The sequence below is a fragment of the Cololabis saira genome, chromosome 16 (genome assembly GCF_033807715.1).
Source record: "Cololabis saira isolate AMF1-May2022 chromosome 16, fColSai1.1, whole genome shotgun sequence".
Lineage (NCBI taxonomy): Eukaryota > Metazoa > Chordata > Actinopteri > Beloniformes > Belonidae > Cololabis > Cololabis saira.
This window is the reverse complement of record NC_084602.1, coordinates 30,573,067-30,594,492: the sequence shown is the minus strand read 5'-3', so window position 1 is coordinate 30,594,492 and position 21,426 is coordinate 30,573,067. Positions and strand designations below refer to the sequence as shown.

Sequence of the window (21,426 nt, the reverse complement as noted above, 5' to 3'; positions counted from 1 at the left end):
AACATTTTTCCAGCACAAGGCTATTGATCGTTTAGCTCAGGAGTCGGCTACCCGCGTCTCTAGAGCCGCATGCGGCTCTTTAGCGCCGCCCTAGTGGCTCCTGGAGCTTTTTCAAAAATGTTTGACCTTTTTTTCTCCTTTTTTCTTTTTTTTTTTTCTTTTTTCTTTTTTACTCTTTTTGTTCTTTTTTCTTTTTTTTCTTCTTTTTTTTCTTTTTTCCTTTTTTCTTTTTTCTCTTTTCTCTTTTTCCTTTCCTTTTTAATCTCGACATTTCGACTTTTTCACGAAATTTTGACTTCTTGACATTTCGACTTTTTTCTCTAAATTTTGAGTTTTTCCTCGACATTTCGACTTTTTTCTCGACATTTCAACTTTTTTCTCAAGATTGTACTTCAACATTAATCTTGACTTTTCGACTTTTTTCTCGAAATTTTGACTTTTTTCTCGACATTTTGACTTTTTTCTCGACATTTCGACTTTTTTCTTGACATTTTGACTTTTTTCTCGTTCAAGTGCATAATGAAAACAAAAATCTTCCCCCAGTTCTAATATAGAAACATGCAGCATGTGTTGCCTTCATTCTAAGGCTTATACATGACTTTTCATTTTTTGCGGCTCCAAACATTTTTGTTTTTTGTGTTTTTGGTCCAATATAGCTCTTTAACATTTTGGGTTGCCGACCCCTGGTCTAGCTTGTAGTAGGTATAGATCAACCATTTTTTTCCCTTATTGGACAAAGCGCAATTGTCCGGGTAGGCACTCAAACACGCAATTTAGGGCTTAGAGGAAGCGGGGCGTAAATAATTCCATCCTCCAAATTGTTTGGATTTCTTTACATTCCCATAGACAGTAAGATGTATTTATTTTTAGTTTTCTTTGTTTAAGTCTCATGTCCAAACCTTTACGCCGCTGCAGCCTCCGGCCCCGCCACCCCGGACTCTGCTGAAAACATCACCCAGCACCTCAGCCCCGAGTCCAGCCGGAAGGCTTACTGGAGGACGTGGGACGGCAGCACCGGCACGCAGCACATGCCCCAGTCTCCCAGCGTCTTCTCGGAGCACGCCGCCGGCAGCAACATGTCCCCCGGCCTGGGTCACCTCAAATCCCCGGCCCCCGGCCGCACCCGCAGCGTGTCCGACTCCTCCGCCCCCAGGAGAGGTGAATGGAAAAACTGCTTGTCACGCATTTGGATTTAAACGGACAAATCTAATTGTTTTTATTGGTCTAAACACAGATTCGGTGACGAGGACGTCCACTCCTACCCTCAGTAAGAATGGGAAGGCAGCCGGCCAGCAGGGGTCTCCCTGGGAGACGCTGGTGGTGTTCGCCATCAACCTGAAACAGCTCACCGTCCAAATGAACATGAGCAACGTCATGGGAAACAACACGTGAGTGGTCGCATCGGTAACTCCGAACACCGTCCAGTTAAACCCCAGCAGATGGGTCAGGTTCACCTCCGTCTCACTGTGGATTCACGACCGAAAGCGTCGGAGGCGATGGAGGCGTCGGGAACAGCGCGATGGAGGCGATGGAGGCGATGGAGGCTACCAGTGCATCAGTTAGAAGTTGAGAGAATCTCAACTTTATGCAAATGAGCAGCGGTGACGCTGAGGCAGTGTCCAATCACAGACCGGGATTCCCGAAGCAAGAAGCCTCAATGCAGATTGTACTTTCATGTACACACAAACGTACACTCATTCACATGCATACATGAGCATAGCTGTGCACACAAACAAATTTTATCAGGAATCAATATATTTTATCTAGCAAACTTGACATTTTTGCTGATTTGACTGCCGTTTTTACCTGAACTCTGCTCATATGAAACACCTAACTGATGGTTGAGGAGCTGGATGGTCTTTGTTATTTGCAATATCGATCCAATGCAAAATCATAAAAAAAAAAGTGCTTATTAATCAACAAACGCAGTTTAAACATCATGGCCAAATCTGCTACGACGCAGTGTGTCAGTGTTCACCGCTGACAGACTGCAGCTCCGCGGACCAACCTTGTTAAGGAGCATCAAACTCACTCTTGTCTATGCGGAAATAATGTAGAAATATAAAGAAGGCTTCCCAAAGTGTGATCCATGGAGAAAGAGGAAACCGGAGATGTGCACGGTGTGTATATAAATATATATATATATATATATATATATATATATATATATATATATATAAAAAGATATACAAGCCGCATCCCCTCTAGTTAAAAAAATATATATGCAAGCCGCAGATATTTATGTTGTTAGATTAGATATTTACTACATGTACAGAACAATTTTGAGCTATAAATGATGTACATGTTTGTACCTAAATAGTGTCTTTTAACACGGCAGCAACTTTGCTGATTAAAACGGGACAGAACCAAGAGGAAATAACCTGTATTTATCTATCTATTTGAAATCTGCCTCTACCTATAGATAGATAGATAGATAGATAGATATGTGTGTATATATATATATATGTGTATATATATATATATATATATATATATATATATATATATATATGTATATATATATAGGCTACAGTATATACTTTATCCCTCTAGTTGTGCAGCGGTGCTGAAAGCCCCGCCTACTGCAGGCGTCGGCACTTTCGGTGTGAATCCACAGCTAGGCAACTCACTAAAGTTGTTCAGATTTCTTTATGCATAAGCAGTTGTTTCTGCCGTTTACAAGGAAGAAACATGCGAGGGGGAACTTCCAAAAAAAATATAATTAAAAAGAAATAAGAGGGAACACTGAGTCATCATTAAAGGAGAAACACTAATTAAGTGGATGAAAGATATCTTTCATCCTCATGAGTGTCTGTGTATATTTGGCTGCCCCACTTTAACACTTGTCAGAAGGCACACAACAATGTAATCTCAGAACGAGGCTTGCCAGGAAGGCATCTAACTTCATATGTATTTTTCTGAACTCTGAACCCGCCTGTATTCATTACTTTCCTTTTTCACATCCTCGGCTCTGTAATCCTCCCAGAGAATCATTAACTCCACATGAATGAGCCTCTGCAGCCAATCACAACAAGTTTTCACTCATTTAATTCTTCTTTTCCCCCCACTTGATCCTGTTTGAAGATAAATATTCCGGGTCCTCTCTGCGAGCACTAACGTGTCTGAAGTGATAAGTTGTTGCAGCACTGGCTGGGAAACACGACTGATGTTCTCAGCAGGCGAGCAAAAAGGAGCAAAGAATATTAATGTCTTGCATTTGCTTCAAAATCGTACGTTGGTATGCAGATGCTTCTCTCAGGTATCTCCTGACGACCCTCCATCGTCCAGTCCTCCTTTCCCCGGGAGAGTTAGATAGTTTGACTACAGGATGTTGTTCTGTCGTTTCTACATCAGTGGCATTGCAACACGTACACAATTTAATTCTGTTTACCGCTGTTTTCCTGTTACCTGCATTTATCCGCTGGTAACTTTCTTGCGATGAGTCATTTCTGCTTCACAGAGAGTCCTCCTGCATTATTGAACGCCCTTCCGCTGCAACCCCGCTTGTGTTTGTCCCTGCAGCTGGACGACCAGCGGGCTGAAGAGTCAGGGCCGCCTGTCTGTGGGCTGCAACCGCGACCGGGAGATCAGCATGTCTGTGGGCCTCGGCCGCTCCAAACTGGACTCCAAGGGGGGAGTGGTGGGCGGCAATATCGACGTCAACACCCTGGAGATGGTCTGTGAGTAAACAACACGCGTCGGGGGCGGCGTCCCCCACATCCGGCCTCTTCTTCCCGGCAGAGAGCCGATTTTAGATGCAGAGCCGAGGCGGAGCTGAATTTTTTATTTTTTTTTGTACAAGCAATAAAAAAAACACTCATTTTGTACAGTCCTTGAACATTTTCTCATTTAATTTAATTTATAGATACATTACCACACTGCTTTACATTCAACTGACTTGCTTTAAAAACGACTTGAGCATATAAATGCGTTCAGTCTGTTCACACTAATCAGCAATTCACACCTTTTTTAATCTAAGAGGATGGAAACGAGCATATTCAGCAGAGTGCAGTCTTTATTTTTGATAGTTTGTTTTACATGGGACGTTTTCAAACAGACTTGTTGTCACGTTTTCAGTTTCTTTTTTACTGTATTTTATTTTGTATTTTTCATACTTTTTCTTTGTGATCAACTGTTTTTTTTATTATTTTGTTGATGCATACAATTAAATCAAACAATTATGCATGCAATTGTATGGCAAAAACCTTTAAATCACCCGTCCCCCCACTCACCCTGTAGCGATCCAACAAGACAACAATAACACAACAACAGGACAAAACAAGAAAGACAATGATAATTAGATAAATGTTCAGTCAATATTCAGTTCTTTCAGTTTTTCAATGGCATTTGTCCATATTTTTAATGTCCCGCAACATGAATTCTTGCCACTGAAAGTTCCATATGTTAAATGTCCATAAGCAAAAAGCCATATTTTTCATACTTATAATTTATCTTTATCGTTTTATTTAGTCTGAGTTCATGTTGTCCGACTTTGAGCTGCTTTAGCACCTGAATTTCCCCTCTGGGGATCAATAAAGGACTATTTTACCTTATCTTATCTTATCTTATGTTATGTGTAGTTAACTTTAACTCTGCTTTTCAGCCCACATCTCGGAACACCCGAACCAGCAGCCCAACCACAAGATCCAGATCACCATGGGCTCCACGGAGGCGCGAGTGGACTACATGGGCTCCAGCATCCTGATGGGCGTGTTCAGCAACGCCGACCTGCAGCTGCAGGACGAGTGGAAGGTCAACCTGTGCACCTCCGACAACAGCCCATCAGAGAAAAGGTATTTTAATCCGGGCTTGTTTATGTGAGGCTCCTTTAGATGCATGCGTGTTTCCTAACTCTGTTTCCTTCCTGGATCCGAGTGGAAACTCTCGTTGACGGATAATAGACCTGGAGTCAGGTTTTTGTTGTGACGTGAGGAGACAGAAAGCGTTTCGGATCACAGAAAATAGTTTGAGGCAGCAAGTTTTATGAAGAAAAACAGAGCCTCATTTTAAAATGCTGGCATAACGAGAGGACGTCTGGGCCGAAGGGCGCGATTCTATCTGTTATGAGCGTAAGAAGGGTGAAATTACACTTCATCAAGTCTAGTGCGTGTGCAATTCTCTTTTATCTTCTAGCCTTTTCTACCTTTTATTTGTTTTCTGCTGCTTTTTCAATCAAATGCCCCCCCCTTCCCCCGTTCTCTTCCCATCCTCTTCCCTTCCAGTGAGATCTTTGTCCATGGGGACTTGCAGTGGGACATTTTCCAGGTGATCATTTCACGCTCCACCACACCAGACCTCATCAAGATCGGCATGAAGCTGCAGGAGTTTTTCACTCAGCAGTTCGACACCAGCAAGCGGGCCCTGTCCACGTGGGGTCCGGGCCCCTACCTGCCCCCCAAAACCCCCGTCATAAACACTGATAAAGGATCTACTGAACTCTGTGAGTACACCCACCGCCGGGTTACTCGCTTAACGTGGATCCTTTCATAAAAACGCACCGACACCGAGAGTCTCAGGCAGTCGTGCTGGTTACAGGAAGTGAAATGATTTGTAATTCTAATAAGCTTGATTTGTGTATCCCTTTTTCAAACTGCTGACATGGTTATTCAAGCAGCTGAATGTAATCACGAATGGTAATCAGAAATAAACTTGCAGCAGAGTAAATGTTCAGAGCTTAAAGGTTACAGGAAGGTAGAAACAACAGGATGCTCCCGGCCGCAGGTCTGCTGCCGTCTCTCACTCTGTCTCCGTCACACAGACATGGACGCGGCCCATCACCGCCACTGGCCCGGGGTGCTGAAGGTTATCGCCGGCTGCCACATCTCCCTCTTCCAGATGCCTCTGCCCGAGGACACGATCCAGCTGGGGGGGTGGATGAGCCTCCACGGCAACCACATGACGCTGGCCTGCTTCCACGGGCCCAACTTCCGCTCCAAGTCCTGGGCTTTGTTCCACCTGGAAGAGCCCAACATCGCCTTCTGGACCGAAGCGCAGAAGATCTGGGAGGACGGTGAGGCCGACTGTTCATTTCAAGGCTGCCTCTTGTTTTGAGTTACTGGCCTAAAGAAATGTCTACAAATATTTTATGATTATTATTATAACCTTTATATAACCATGAAAAAAATGAGAGTCCTGGCCAAGACAGGCTCCAGCACAAACACAAAGTTGCCCAAACAATAAAAAAACGGTTAAAAACAAATCAGAAATACAGATTACAAAGAAAATCAGCAGTCAAAGCATCTACAGCCAGTTGTACTTGCTTCCAAGTCTTTCAGAAGAACCTTAAAAGTATCAAGTGACACCAAATTATTCAATTTTAAGATTTTCTGCAACTCATTCCAAGCAGAGGGGGCATCATAGCTGAAAGCCCTACTACCTTATAATGTATAATAATATACATTATACATAATATAAATGTGTCTATTATTTCTTTGCACTTATTTGTGTTTCTGCTCCATTCAGGCACCAAAGATGGTTCGACCTACATCGTCCAGAGGTTGGACTTTCATCTCGGCCACAACACCATGGTGACGAAACCTTGCGGCGCCCTCGAGAGCCCAATGGCCACAATAACCAAAATCACTCGGCGCCGACACGAAAACCCTCCTCACGGCGTCGCTACGGTCAAGGAATGGTTCAACTACGTCACTGCCATGAGGAACGAAGGTAAGATAGCGTTGAGTCAGATTCAGGTTAAGCTACATGCCGTGTTTATTACGCTACATGCACATTTACCGTACATGCACATTCTCAGAAATCGTTGCCGTCTACTTTGCATATATTATTAATCGTTTTGCACTATTTCCTTAAAAAGACTGTAGCTTCAGTGTCCTGAGGCTGAACCGAGGGCTACGTTCATGAGCCGCGCAAGTGAACGCAAGACTAAACTCACTTTTGCATCATGCAGATATGCGAGATGTTTATTTTGAAACGTATGATCCCATTAAGATGAAATGGATGATAAACTAGGGAATACTTTATTGTTGGGGGGCTTCAAGACGGAGAAGCTCTAGGGGAACCAACGAGCCCATGGTTTGTGGAGTTGAACAGTTGAACAGGGAAATGGTGAAAACAGAACATTTCAGTTTCAGTAAATGTTTAATCTGAATTAGTTTTAGTTGGTTATTTCTAACTTTGAACTTCCCTCCATTTGGGACAGACAGGCTTTCTCTCAGCCCTCGCAGCGGCAGCCTGTTATCTCAAATGCAAAATAGGTGCAGATAGCATTTCGACCCGGGAGAGACGGGCGAACATGACCTTAAACTCAAAGTTACAGCCCGTTTTATCTCTGGTTTCAGAGCTTAACTTGCTCAGGAACGTGGAAGCCAACAACCAGGAGAGCGGAGTGGCGGCCAAAAGCTCCAGTCTGCTGAGCAGCTTCCGCAGCTCCTCCAGCTACAACCATGAGACAGAGACCATCTTCGCACTTCCCAGAATGCAGCTGGACTTTAAGTCCATTCACGTTCAGGATCCAGATGAGCCAATTCTAACAGGTAACTGTATCTAACTGCATCAAACTTTATTTATATAGCGCTTTTCATGCATATGCAACACAAAGTGCTTTACATAAAACGATAAACATAAAACCTATTACTTATTATTAAAATACACACTAAAAGAGTATACAAGTATTACATAAAATCCTAAAAGTAGGTCTAGAAAGCAAGACATTAAAAACTGAGAGAATAAAACAATATAATGTATAAAACAGACCATAAATAATGCCTAAAATGTTTAAATATAACATTGAGATAAAACAATGAGATAATAAAACAGGATAAACTACACTAAAAATTAATATACAACAGAGTAGTAAGATCAAGTAAAAATAGAGGTGAGCATAAAAAATTATAAAGAGTTAAATGAGTCAGTTATATAAACCGTTAAGCTGTAAATGTTAGCCAGCACATGTCAGGTGAGGCTTTGACCTCGACTTACACGCTGTCATATTCCTTCTTCTTCTTCTTCATGAAGAAGATTTTACATAGTGATGTCAGTTTACGACAAAATGATCCAGGAAACGGTTGTTATCGGTTGTTTTATCCCCGGAAAGCTGTTTCACAGCGAGTTCTAATTTTCACCACAGAGTACACCACTTACCCTGCTTACATTTAGCTGGCAGTGATGGATGTAAGACACTGCAGCAAAGAAGAAGCTCTGATTTTCCACATCAAAGTGCTTCGCAGATCTGTGGGAGTTCTGTGCACATGTGGAAAAATCTTCCACTCTTCCAGCCTTTTGTAGCTGCAGAAGAAGCTGTGCCTCAAGTGATGTCACCCTGTGATCACGTTGCCATCAGAGTTCTTCACGTGCATCTTTAAGTTGCACTTCTAAGGAGATTATTGGAAGTGGGAAACACTTGGGGGGGGGGGGTGAATTTCACAGAAATTAAGGGTTCTTGTCTCCTTGTTTTGTTTGAGAAAGAGTTGATGCACATGGAGGTAGACGGATGTGACGGATATGAATCTGCATGTAACAGATCACATGAGCCATCAGCTGTTTTTCCTTTTTCATAAACATGACCAGTGCCTTTTGACGTTGAAGCGTATTATATCCAGTTAAACTATTTCACTTTAGAAAAAAGACAGGAAGTCGGCTGTTGGGAGTTGATGTGGGTTAATGTTTGGATGAGGCAGCAGAATGCCTCTTTTTAAGTTTGTTCAAATATCCATTTCCATACTTTCCACACCTTTTGTAAAATGAAAACGTGCCCTAAATAAGGATTGTTCAGTCTTTGGATTCATCTTGTCTCCGGTTTTATTTTACTTGTTTAGTTTTTTTTTCTCCATCTGGCAAGGCAGCTGGGTTTTTGTGAAATCGGCTACAAAACAGTTGCTACTTGAGAAAAGCAAAGGCTGCCAGTCAGGCGAGTGTGTAGAAGACATCACAACAGTATGTTCCTAATGCTCTGATATTCTGTTTGAAAGCAGAGCGATGGATAATCATTTCATGAGCGTTGTGCGGACCAATAACTGTCAGGAGCTTTTGCTTTTGATTTGCTGGAGAGAAAAGAAGTTGGGAATTGGACGCGTTTCCGTTAAGCTGTTCGAAGCAAATGAGGAGAATGGCGTGGTTTTGTCAGAAGGTTGGAGCGTAGGCGGCGGTCTGCCTGTTTCAGGAAGCGGAGCAGAAGGTGTGGTGGGTGAAAACACAAGAGGAGAATAGAGAACCTTCCTTCAGACTCTGAGATCATTGTAGTGGTGAAGGTGCAATCGTTAGCACCCGTTGGCGTCTTTTAATCCTCCTTTTCTTGTTAAAATAAGATAATAATGACATTTTCATAATGGCTCTTAGCAACACAGCCTCATCCAAAACAGATTACTTTTTTTCAGTGTTATTTATTGAACAAAAAATGAAGCAAATCATTGTTTGAGTTGATTGAAGCGGTCGCTTCGCTCAGGTCCCTTCAGATTCCACTGCAGCATCTTCATTTTACATTACATTTGGTATTAAACAGGTTATTTTTGTAAAAAATTATATATATTTATTTATACAAATTAGTGTATAGTATAAAACGTAAATACAGGCATATAATTTATGTTTAGTTGTGGAAAGGGGGTGGGATTAAATAAGTTTATACTTCCTCCCACTCCTTTTCGAACATGTAACTGAAATATGTTTTTTGATTTTTTTTTTTTTCTTTATGTGGTGGAATGCCCACCTGTATTTGTTTCTCTTATCTTTTTTTTTTTTATATGAGAAATAAATAAAAATGAACGAACAAATTTTACTGAAAACTGGACTTTGACGGGACCCTAAACCCATGGTGATGTTTTTATTTGAACGCAGCTGATCTTGGACCTGCTACGTGACATTTTCAGCCGAGTTTTAGCAGACATTTTCCCCGAGAGCGTTCTAGTGTAGTTCACATTGTTTTTTACTTCTCTGCTCGGTTTATGTTAAACACATGATGACATAGTCGGGGAAAATAAATATTTAGTTGTTCAGCTCAGGCTGCATTTGTCTACTAAGAGCGGTGAGTCTTATTGTACATTTACATACGGCTGATGGAGACCTTGAAGATCCTTTTCTGCTTGATATTGAGCATAAAAGCACTGATGAAAGCAGTTATTGACATCTCTGATTCATTGCTCGGTTCCTAACTTCTGATAAGTCTGAGAATATGACTAATTGCAGTGCCGAGGGATTTTTGTAACTTTTTAACGCCTGTTTAGTTCACACGTTGACTTATTTGTGTTCATTTTTCTCTCAGATGCCGACAGCAAACCCAAGGTGGAGTGCAGCGTCGTGACGGAGTTCACCGACCACATCTGCGTCACCATGGACGCCGAGCTGATCATGTTCCTGCACGACCTGGTGTCGGCCTACCTGAAGGAGAAGGAGAAAGGTTTCCCAGAAAACACACTAACTTATTCATTTCACCTCCACACAAACTCATGACTCTTCGAACCCCGACAGCGCACCGTACTCATGTAAAGAATGTGACTCATCCTGCAAATGCAATAAGCAAATGACGAGACGGCGCACGTGTCTGCGCCTGTACCTGTCCTGGTGTTTGTGTGGAGGTTTTGGAGAGCAGCTTGAAACGAGCAAAGCTGAGTGTTATTTCCACACACAGCGGGGAGTTGGGGCGGCCCGCCACAGCCCGCCGCAGCCCGCCGCAGGCAGCATTTTAATAGGTTTTACGGGGACACAAAGGAGCAAATGAGCTCAAATTCTGGCTGATTATTACGGAGCCGAACCTCCGCGCTGCCGATTCTGTATCTGGGCAGAAAGAGACCAGAGCTTTTTAATCCATGTTTGATTAAACCTGAGTGATTGAGTTGCAACAAACAGTGAATCGAATGTGAGCTGAGCTCTTCCGGAAAGGCGTCGACTGTGTTTTCTGCAAAATTAATAAAAACGTGCTGCTGTCGTCGTCGTCGTCTGGGAAACGTCTCAGCGGTTTTGAAAAGCAAACAGGAGAGCAGAGGAGTGTGTTCAAGCAATGACCTGCTTTTCCTCCCTCCCTCAGCCCTCTTTGCCCCGCGGATGTCCGCTGTTCGACCGGGTCAGAAAAGCCCAACGGCCCTCAACGACAACGGCTCCGACGACAAGGACAAGGACGACGGCATCAACTACACCACGGTGGACTGGAGGGAGTTCATATGCAACACCTGGCACTTGGAGCCCACGCTCAGGTCAGCCGGTTCCTGTCCTCTGTTTGGCTTTTCTCTCCTAAAACCACGTACAAAAGGAAACTTTGGTCACAGGCAAAGTGTCACTTTCCAGAATGATCAAAAACCTAAATCCGCTCTTGACCAAATGCACATTTAAAGCATCAGTTGGTCGTCTTTGTGTTGTTTTTGTAGCTTAAAACTCAGGAAACTACAGTCTTAGAACAACAACCGCTCCTTCTGACTCAGTTTAACCCTTGTGCTGTCTTCGGGTCAAAATGACCTAATTCTCCTTCCTTCCTTCCTTCCTTCCTTCCTTCCTTCCTTCCTTCCTTCCTTCCTTCCTTCCTTCCTTCCTTCCTTCCTTCCTTCCTTCCTTCCTTCCTTCCTTCCTTCCTTCCTTCCTTCCTTCCTTCCTTCCTTCCTTCCTTCCTTCCTTCCTTCCTTCCTTCCTTCCTTCCTTCCTTCCTTCCTTCCTTCTTTTCTCCCTTCCTTCCTTCTTTTCTCCCTTCCATCCATCCTTCTTTTCTCCCTTCCTTCTTTCCTTCCTTCCTTCCTTCTTTTCTCCCTTCCATCCTTCCTTCCTTCCTTCCTTCTTTTTATTCTTCCTTCCTCCCTTATTTCTTTCATTCTTTCTTTCTTTCTTTCTTTCTTTCTTTCTTTCCTTCCTGCCTTCTTTCCTTCCTTCCTTCCTTCCTTCTTTTCATTCTTCCTTCCTTCTTTCTTTCTTTCTTTTCTTTCTTTCTTTCTTTCTTTCTTTCTTTCTTTCTTTCTTTTCTTTCTTTCTTTCTTTCTTTCTTTCTTTCTTTCTTTCTTTCTTTCTTTCTTTCTTTCTTTCTTTCTTTCTTTCTTTCTTTCTTTCTTTCTTTCTTTCTTTCTTTCTTTCTTTCTTTCTTTCCTCCCTCCCTCCCTCCCTCCCTCCCTCCCTCCCTCCCTCCCTCCCTCCCTCCCTCCCTCCCTCCCCTCCCTCCCTCCCTCCCTCCCTCCCTCCTTCCCTCCCTTCCTTCCTTCCTTCTTCGACCCAAAGACAGCACAAGGGTTAAAGAACTTTGAAAAAACAATAATAATAATGATTCATCTTATTTTTGATTGATTTGATTTTCAGTCTTTTCATCTGCTTTAGTCATTTTGGGAAAAGTAAAAATTGTCATAAAATAAATTGTCTTAAAATTCAAATTTAAAAGTGAAATAAGTGGCTCCCTTCGATGTTATGCTTTTTTTTATCCCTACTCATAACATTAAAGGGATAATTCAGTCTTTTTAAGTGATTCTCTCAGCAGTCGTCACACTCTGTTTGGAGTCGGGATAAGAGACGTGGACGAGTCCATTTCCAGCATCTAGAACCACTCAGACTTAAAAACTTTCATCGCAGTTCAAGTTGAAGCAAAACGCTGTTTGGACTGTATTTTCTCGACATTAAGACATTTGTGTTGCTACAGACGTGTTCACACGATCCAGCCAAGCCAAGGCTTAAGCGCCGTAATCACCCCTGGCCTCAATTCACAGGCAGGAAAACCCTCCTTTCCCCACCGTGGGGCTGTTAGCCTGCTGGGCTATTAGCCTGCTGTGCTGCCCCCCCGTCCTGCCCTCAGCGCTGCAGACCGGGGGAAGCATCACGCTGCCAAGTGCTTTAATCAGGCCCAGCAAGGCCAAGAGTGATGCCCAACTGTAGAGGAGAGGGGGGTACATAACTTAAACAAGTAATCTTCCCCAGCATCACTGAGGAAACTTGTAAAGTGTAAAGACTTATCATAGGAGTCTGGTGTTTGTCAGCTACAGCTGCTGGAGGGGGAGGAGCATGAGCTGAAAGCGAAGGAAAACCTTAGAGAGCAGGACCAGTACGAGCTTTAAAGCAAAGGCCACCGTCTCCAGCTCTGTTCTGAAGACGTCTCCTCCAGGATGAAGACTGGATTAGATGTGACATTCGTAGTTGAAGACGGTTCAGTTTCTGATCCTGTTCAGTCTCTGATCCTGTTCAGTTTCTGATCCTGTTCAGTCTCTGATCCAATCCAGTTTAATCTTTTCCACTGACTTTGGCTTGGTCACGTTGGCCAACACAGCAGAAATAACAGCATTGACCGACCGCCCGTCGAGTCACTTCTCAGAGTTTAGGTGCACCAGGTTTGGACTTGTTCATACTTGACAAGTTAGACTGAATGTACCTTGTGTGAGAAAAGGCAGCGAATGATATCGCAAAGTTAAGGCAAGGCAAGTTTATTTATATAGCACAATTCAACACAAGCTAATTCAAAGTGCTTTACATCAACATTAAAAGCAGCAAGACACAATTAAACAGTAAATAACAAGTAAAATTAAATAAAATGATAAGAAAGAGGTAAAATAATTGTTAAAAATAAGGACAGTAGAATACAGCAGGTAAGTTTAATTTAAGAGTACGCTTCAGTAAACAGTAAAGTTTTTAACCCTGATTTAAAGGATCTACAGTTGGAGCAGACCTCAGGTCTACAGGAAGTTTGTTCCACCGGTGAGGAGCAGAATAACTGAACGCTGCCTCACCTTGCTTGGTTCTGGTTCTTGGGACACACAACAAACCAGATCCAGATGACCTAGGGGGTCATGTATTTTTAAGAAAATGGGTGTACGGACCAATACGAAGAGCAACTGTGTATCAATAAAGGGGGTCCAGCTATGGAATAATTTAGAAAATGAACTAAAACTATGCACTACTGTAACCAAATTCAAAAATAAGTTTAAAAATAAAATATTAAATAAATATAAAACATTGATATAATAATATTATAATAAATACCATGATAGTAGCATATTGAAGCAAGTGTTTGCACGACTGCTCTCCCGCGGCCGTTTAGCCGAGGAGTTGGTGAAGCAGCACCACATCATACCAGGTGCCCTGTAAGCCACTTGGTATGTTATTTTTTTAATTTTTTTTATTACACACACCCTACTCTTAACCTCTGCTCTCCGTGCTGTACAGTCTCTAGTCAAGAACCACTTAATTTATCACTCCTTGCAATTTATAGTATGTTTTTTGTTTTGTTTTCATCTTTGTTTTTTTTGTCTTTGCTTGTTTGCATGTTACTTGTCCAATATATCCATTCTTTTTCAATGTTTGAACCCAAATTATTAGTTTTGTTTTGTATAAAACCTCCTGAGTCGAGGTTCATAAAAGGGTAGGTATAATAAGCCTTGGCTTCAGCCTATACCTTTTTGGTGCCATTTAATATATTGGACCTTTTTTTTTTATGTTGTTTTGTGTTGTATCTAAATGGACCGAAATAAAAAAATCTAAATCAAAAACCTAAGGGGTCTTAAGGATAAATAAAAAATACCTCCAAGGCAAGGCAAATTTATTTATATTGCACAATTCAACACAAGGTAATTCAAAGTGCTTTACATTGACATTAAAAGCGGCAAGACATAATAACAAATAGGTAAGAATAAGGGATTGTCCACATGCTTGAACGTTAGAGTCCTGACACTGACGCTGACGCTTGGTCCAATCACAGGCTCATCTCCTGGACGGGGCGGAAGATCGACCCCGTGGGCGTGGACTACATCCTGCAGAAACTGGGCTTCCACCACGCCAGGACCACCATCCCCAAGTGGCTGCAGAGGGGCGTGATGGACCCGCTGGACAAGGTGCTGTCCGTGCTCATCAAGAAGCTGGGCACGGCCCTGCAGGACGAGAAGGACAGGAAAGGTCGGGACAAGGAGGAGCACTGAGGAACAACCCAACACTGGAATCAAAGCTGAGCACTGGATCACCGTACCTTTACCCTTACGTCTTACAAGCTAAACCCTGTGAGTTCCTGCGTAGCTGTTTACCGTGGAGCTCGCCACCCGCAGCTCCAACCAGAGCATTTTGCACCGATTTTACTTTCTGTACATTTTGAGCCGAGTAGCCGTTGTTAGTATTGTTGAGCTGCTAAACAGCGCGGCGTGTCCTACCTGTTGTAAACGACCTCACCGAAACCACTTGAACGTTTTAATTTAAAGCTTACCGGTAGTTCATGAGACATGACTTCCTAAACCATTGCCTTGTCTTTGTTTCCCATGGAACACACGCTAGGTATGCTTTCTGTAAGTAACAGCGTAGCTTTCTGATATTTAAGAACAGTTCGGTGACTGCGTTTTTTTTATTTTTTGGGAGTGTTTTTATTTTGTTTTTGTTTTTTTTTTCCGACATGAACAATAAGATGCTTGGGAGACGGCGGGATGTCGCCCGCTCAGAAACCAGGACGCTTGTAATTATCATTTGAACAAAGACGATTATTTATGCCTATGTGGAATGAAAAGTCAGTACGATGTTGTAGCTTGGTGTGTCAAGCTTCTTTTCTTTTCTTTATTTTTTTTGTCTTTTTTAATCCACAAAGTAGAACCGATGTACATAGTTAAATTTCTTAAATGTGTTGATTTCTTAACTTAATAAAACTGTTTCCATTCAGTTTTAAACAAGTGTGAAAGTGTGACGATCTGAACATCCTAAGAAATGATAGAGGTGAAGACCAGCTGGTTGACACTTTTTATTTTTAATTGAGGCTTTTTGAAGCGGTAAACAAATGGTGAACGGCTGCTGCAAAAAAGGCTCAAAGAAAACGACTTTTATGGATCGTACAACGGCCAGTTTCCGCTGTTTTTGTTCCCTCCAAACACCTTCCCAGTTGTCTTTATAGTTCAAACTGGAATGCAGAGAAAGCGTCAGGATGAAAGCTGTGTTCATATTTTGCTGACTCCAAAAGAAACTCAAAAAAGAAAAAAAAAAAAAAAGCACAGACACAAAAAGAAAACTGGTTTGAAGGGTTTTGTGTTGTATGAATGCTTTTTTAATTAGAAACATTCTGGCATTTGCACCATAAATCAATACAGAGCCACAAACAAAGGAGGAACTGGGAATGTAATCAACATCTCTGCAGGGAGGGAGAAAGGAAACGTACAAAAGATCTGCATCCTTTGCAACCTTTCTGTGCAAGATTGGAAAATCAAAACAAGCTCATGTCAAAACGGCGATATTTCTTTTAAGCTGTTTGTTCTTGTCATGCTGCTGCCGTTGGAGCTGGTAAAGAGCCGTTTTGTTCTGAGGCGCCACGTTTTTGTGCCACAAATGTGTCAAATGTGAGGAGGATGTCTGTATTAATGCACGTCCGCGCTCAGGAGTCACGTGATCCGGGTTTAGGCGCGTACATGGCTAGGACTGGGGATCCATTCAAATGTCAAGAATTGATTCAATTCCAATTCTTAAGATTCAGAATCAATTATCACGCTTTGATTCGATTCAATTCTCGATTTTGGTTAGTTTTATTAAAACTGTTTTTTCAGCTGTTGCATGAATTATATGACTGTAGTTATGTAACATATTCATACTAGTATTATATTGAGATTCAACAGCAAGTATTAGCAGCTAATGATGCTGTAAGGACCAATCAGCTCCCAGAATGCTGATAGAACTGCTTTCAGAAACATCGTGGGGCAGAATTACCAAACAGAGATGTATGAAATTGGTTTAGTTTTTTCCCATTTATGAGAATTTGGTTTTTAGCATTTTATGCAAATGTAAACCCAAGACGGTATATAAAGCAAAGAAATATAGACAATTTATGCAATTATAACTGAAAACTTTAGTGTTTTCATACCTTTAGCACCAGTTATTCTCATGTCCAACAAAACATTCCTTTTTTGGGCATAAACAAAAAAATACCAAAAGCTGTAATGATGAAAAACAACAACAGCAACAAAAAATCGATCTGTATACATAAGAATCGATTTATAGGAATTAATATGAAAATCGATTTAGAATCGGAAAATCGATCTTTTCAACACAGGCCTATTCATGGCGGCATTTGTCGGCGGGAAACCTCCTGCTGACCTCTTCCCGGGTTTTTTTGTAAATCTGCTCTGGTTTCTGGTTTCTGGTTTCTGGTTTTCTGTTCCTTCCCCCCGCCGGGTGGGTGAGGCGGGTCGGTGGAGGTGAAGGGTCAACGCCAGGTCTGCTGAGGAGACGCGGGCGGAGACGGGGAGACGCTCCGTCCCGCCCGCGCCGGACACTCTGTTTGATTCCTCGTCTGCCAGCTGGACCGGCTCCCCTTTGAAGTGTTTCCTCATTTCCATATCAGCAGAGCAATATCACTTTTATTTCCTTCACTTCCCGGAGCTCCACTTGACTCGTGTTTGTAAACATAAAGAGGGAATGACCAGCAGATGGAGTCCAAAGCCAGCCGGGCAGCACGCTGACCTCCTCTCTACTGATGCATCTGCCCATCACCTTCCTCTGAATTACACCCGGAAACCGGACTTTGAAAAGAAAAGCTCATTAGTTGTTTGGAGACAACTTAAAGCCCCTCCGTCTGCCCTCCGTTGGCCTTGCAGCCTTTTCCAGAGAGATCTCTCCTGCAGGAGCTGCAGGGAGACCAGCATGTTACTTTCTGATTACACATCCTTAAAAGTGGTTTAAAAATCAACATCTTGTCAATCGGCTCCAAGAATACAAATTCTACTGTTAAGGAATGTCATTTGCAGGTGATAAGCTCCATTTATTGAGAGAGATTTCCTCCGAAGGAGCATTCCTGCCACGATGGCTTCACCGTCTGCCTTTTTTCCTTCCACAGTGTGAAATATCACAACGATTCCTGTGATCTGGAGGAATTTCGGTGCTTAAAGGCCAACAAAGCCAGGTTCATCTCTGTCCTCTCAAACCGCGCAGCGTCAAGAATTAATCTATCTTTGCTGGTCCTGCTTCCTGGCTTCGGCCTCTGCTCCCCCTCTTGCCCCCCCTACACGATTCATACGCACATAGGCGAAAGGCGGGGGGTCCGGGTCGTGGGGGGCACTGTCCCGCGGGGCCTGGCACTCCCCGCCTCACGGTTTTAACAGCAAAATAGACACTGCACATTCAACACTTAATAAATACATTTGACAAGGACACGTAGTTCGGGAGGGGGGGGGGTCTGTGTCAATCGATACTTGGCCCTCCCTCCTCCCTGTTTTTATGGCATTAATCACATGCACTCAACACAAGGGGCGGGAGGGGGTCCCACATCACCCGCGTTCCCTCACCGGCCTGGGCCTGGGACGGGTGGGTCGGGTTACCCGGGCCTGGCGGGGCCCGCCGTGCAGCCTGGGGTGCCTTCTGGCGGTGCTGGATCCCCCCGGGGAGGGGGAAACGGTGCGTGATTGTATGTCTGTGTCGGTGAGAATGCGGTATGGAAGGGTCCTGCCATGGAGGATTTGAGCCTCCATTGGCAGGACATCAAAAACTTAATAATTTATCAATATTATATTATACAAAGATGGTTATTATTATTATTATTATTAGTATTATTATTAGTATTATTATTATTATTATGTATAGTATATTATATTATTATTAGTATAGGTATCGGATAGGTGAATGGATGAATGAATGGGATGCCTGGGTCTGGGGCCCTCCGTTGCCGTCTCCGGTCCCCCCCGCTGCCTCTACGGCGGGGCGCCCCTCTGGTCTTGGAGGGCCACTTTCGTGGGGGACGGGTGCGCCTGCCCGCGTCGGCGGCCGGGGCGGCTCTGTCTCTCCGGGCGGGCTGGCCCCCTGCCAGGTGGGGGTCGCTGGCCTGAAGGGTGAGGGCCTCCTGGCCGCGTGTCCGGCCCGGACCGGGTGGCCGGGGATTGCCTGGGTCGCGGTCCGCCGCCGCGGGATCCCTGGCTGCTTCTTTCCGCGCCGTGGGGGCCCCGCCCGCGGGCCCCCTCGGCCGCCGCCGGGTGGGGGGGGGGGGCCTCGCAGGCGGTGGGTTGCCTCCCTCCTACTTCTCCCCTCTGTGGGGTTGCCGGTGGCCTGGGTTCCGGGCTCTTCCTTGTCGGCCTCTGGTCTCACGGGTGGCGGGGTTGCTCCCCCCCCTCCCCCACTATAGATACACTTCAGGTGGAGCTTTGTTTGGTTCATTACACACACACACACACACACACACACACACACACACATATAGTAATTTAGTCACACGCATACACACACACACACACACACATGCATGATCATATACATACACACACACACACATAGACATACACACTGGCTTGTTCACCTGCATGCTGGCTCTCTAGTTTTTGGGTTTAGGTAGCGGTAGCGATAGCTTAGCTCAGACTGCGATCAGATCTCAAGATTTAGGTCGATTGCTGTTCGTGTTTTGGATGGCTCCGTGCCGGTTTCGTGCTTTGTTTGTGGTTTTTTTTGTTGCAGATTTCCAGTGCTTGACGTGTGTCTCCGTGTGTTCCTGCTTCCTGGATTGGCAGTGGATGTCGTCACCACCCCCCCCCACCCCCTCCCCCCCCAAAAAAAAAAAAAAAAAAAAAAAAAAACACTGGGTTTGTATGTGTATATTTATGTATGTGTACGCATATGTGTGTGTATATATATGTATATATTACATATAGTAATAATGCACATATATACACTTTTGGTTTCTACCGTCATGGTATCAATCAATAATATGTGTGCAGACAAGGTAAAAAAAAAAAAAAAAAAAAAAAAAAAAAGAATGAATCTATTCGTACATCGGCACAAGCAAAGGGATCACATGAGGAAACCTTCGTCAAGCATCATCATACAAAGGTCGTCTCCTGTTTAACATAACGCGTCTTTTATTAATTTTTTTGTTGACCTCATCCAAATGTGGTGTAATGTATCCGGGCTCGGAGGCGTCTGGGATGAACCGTCACAGCTGAAAGGTGCACTCTGGTCAGACTAATCATCTTAGGAATAAATGGATGTCGTGCACTGAGGAGCAGAGATGGAATGGACCGTCCAGACTGCTGTCAGCAACAGATCCCTGAGAATGCTGGTCCTGCAATGGTGTGGCGCTCGTATCGCTGCCTTTGGCAAAGGTCACACAAGGCAAGGCAAGTTTATTTGTATAGCCCAATTCAACACAAGGTAATTCAAAGTGTTTTACATCAACATTAAAAGTTACAAGACACAATTAAACAGTAAATAACAAATAAAATGATAGGAAAAGAGGTAAAATAATAAAAAGCTCAAGTTGTTGAAAAGTAAGGGCAGTAGAATACAGCAGGTACTGGAGTTGAGGAGGGATGAGGGGGGATGGCATCCCCCCCTGAAATAAAAACAGTCCAAATAATCCCCCCTTTAAAACTGCCATCCCCCCTTTCCATCCCTTATGTCATTTCATCAATGAATGTGGTTTTACTGCTATTTCAACATTTAGAGTCATCACCAGAAAAATGTGACAATTTTCACCTGTTTCATGTACATTTTCACTTGAAATAAGTAGGAAAATCTGCCAGTGGGACAAGATATATCTTCTTATTACAAGCAAAAAAATCTTGTTCCACTGGCAGATTTTTCTACTTATTTCAAGTGAAAATCTACTTGAAACAGGTGAAAATTGTTGTTTTTTCCAGTGATGAGTCTTGTTTTAAGTGTAATGAGTTTTTTTTACTAAAATGAGACATTTTAACTAGAAATAAGACAAATATTCTTGTTAAGATTTTGAGTTTTTGCAGTGATCCATTTTACTTATCCTGTGAAGGACAGAGTCATATTGATAAGTTCAGAAAACTGTTTTTATTGTTGTGTTTTGATGTATTTGATGTAAGCCCATGGATATTTAAAGCTTACAGAAGGCGGCATTTAACTGCTGCTATTGTCATTCCTGCAGTATTTCTGCAGGTGTTTTGGTTACAACTCGAGTACTGAGTACAGCAGGTACACATCTCATTCTTAAAACAGCAAGAATTACGTTTCTATACGGTCAAAACGTACAAAGACCGGGTCAAATACAGTATTACAAAAGTAATCTGTAACAATTTGCACGGTGAATTAAACCAATTTGACAATTCTATGCCACAATGCATGTTTCCAGGTCTTATTTCACACAATTGACGAGAATTACGTTTCTATACGGTCAAAACGTACAAAGACCGGGTCAAATACAGTATTACAAAAGTAATTGCGCCGATTTGTGCAGTGAATCAGACCAATTTGACAAGTATTTAATCTAAGAGTACGCTTAAATAACAAATAAAATGATAAGAAAAGAGGTAAAATAATAAAAAGCACCATTTGTTAAAACGTAAGGGCAGTAGAGTACAGCAGTTAAGTATTTAAAAGACTAGGATTCAGTAAACAGTAATGTTTTTAGGCCTGATTTAAAGGAGCTGACAGTTTGAGCAGACCTCAGGTCTACACACCTGGTGTGACGGCTGCGTTAATGCAGGACGAGCACATGGAGCTTTCCCAGCCATGTTACAAAGACAGAGAAACAAAGAACCGATGGTTTCCTGTTTCACAAGAAGTGTGTAGCAGGAAGAATAGGACGAGCAATGCTCGGCATGTTTTCTGATA

The 21,426-nt window shown here is 43.0% G+C and overlaps 1 protein-coding gene across 9 annotated transcripts in view; it reads left to right on the top strand.

The window, feature by feature from the left end:
* The window catches only part of kiaa1109 (KIAA1109 ortholog), a 106,925-nt gene extending 91,401 nt beyond the window's left edge, over nt 1–15,524 (top strand). For all 9 annotated transcript variants that reach the window (XM_061744034.1, XM_061744041.1, XM_061744040.1 and 6 more), the window contains 11 exons: nt 916–1,158; nt 1,235–1,388; nt 3,523–3,680; nt 4,604–4,793; nt 5,223–5,440; nt 5,759–6,010; nt 6,463–6,666; nt 7,299–7,493; nt 10,214–10,348; nt 10,976–11,141; nt 14,603–15,524. In XM_061744034.1, the coding sequence (XP_061600018.1) occupies nt 916–1,158; nt 1,235–1,388; nt 3,523–3,680; nt 4,604–4,793; nt 5,223–5,440; nt 5,759–6,010; nt 6,463–6,666; nt 7,299–7,493; nt 10,214–10,348; nt 10,976–11,141; nt 14,603–14,819 (2,132 nt within the window). In that variant the 3' untranslated portion in view covers nt 14,820–15,524. The remainder of the gene's footprint in view (nt 1–915; nt 1,159–1,234; nt 1,389–3,522; nt 3,681–4,603; nt 4,794–5,222; nt 5,441–5,758; nt 6,011–6,462; nt 6,667–7,298; nt 7,494–10,213; nt 10,349–10,975; nt 11,142–14,602) is intronic.
* The last annotated feature ends 5,902 nt before the right edge of the window (nt 15,525–21,426 follow it).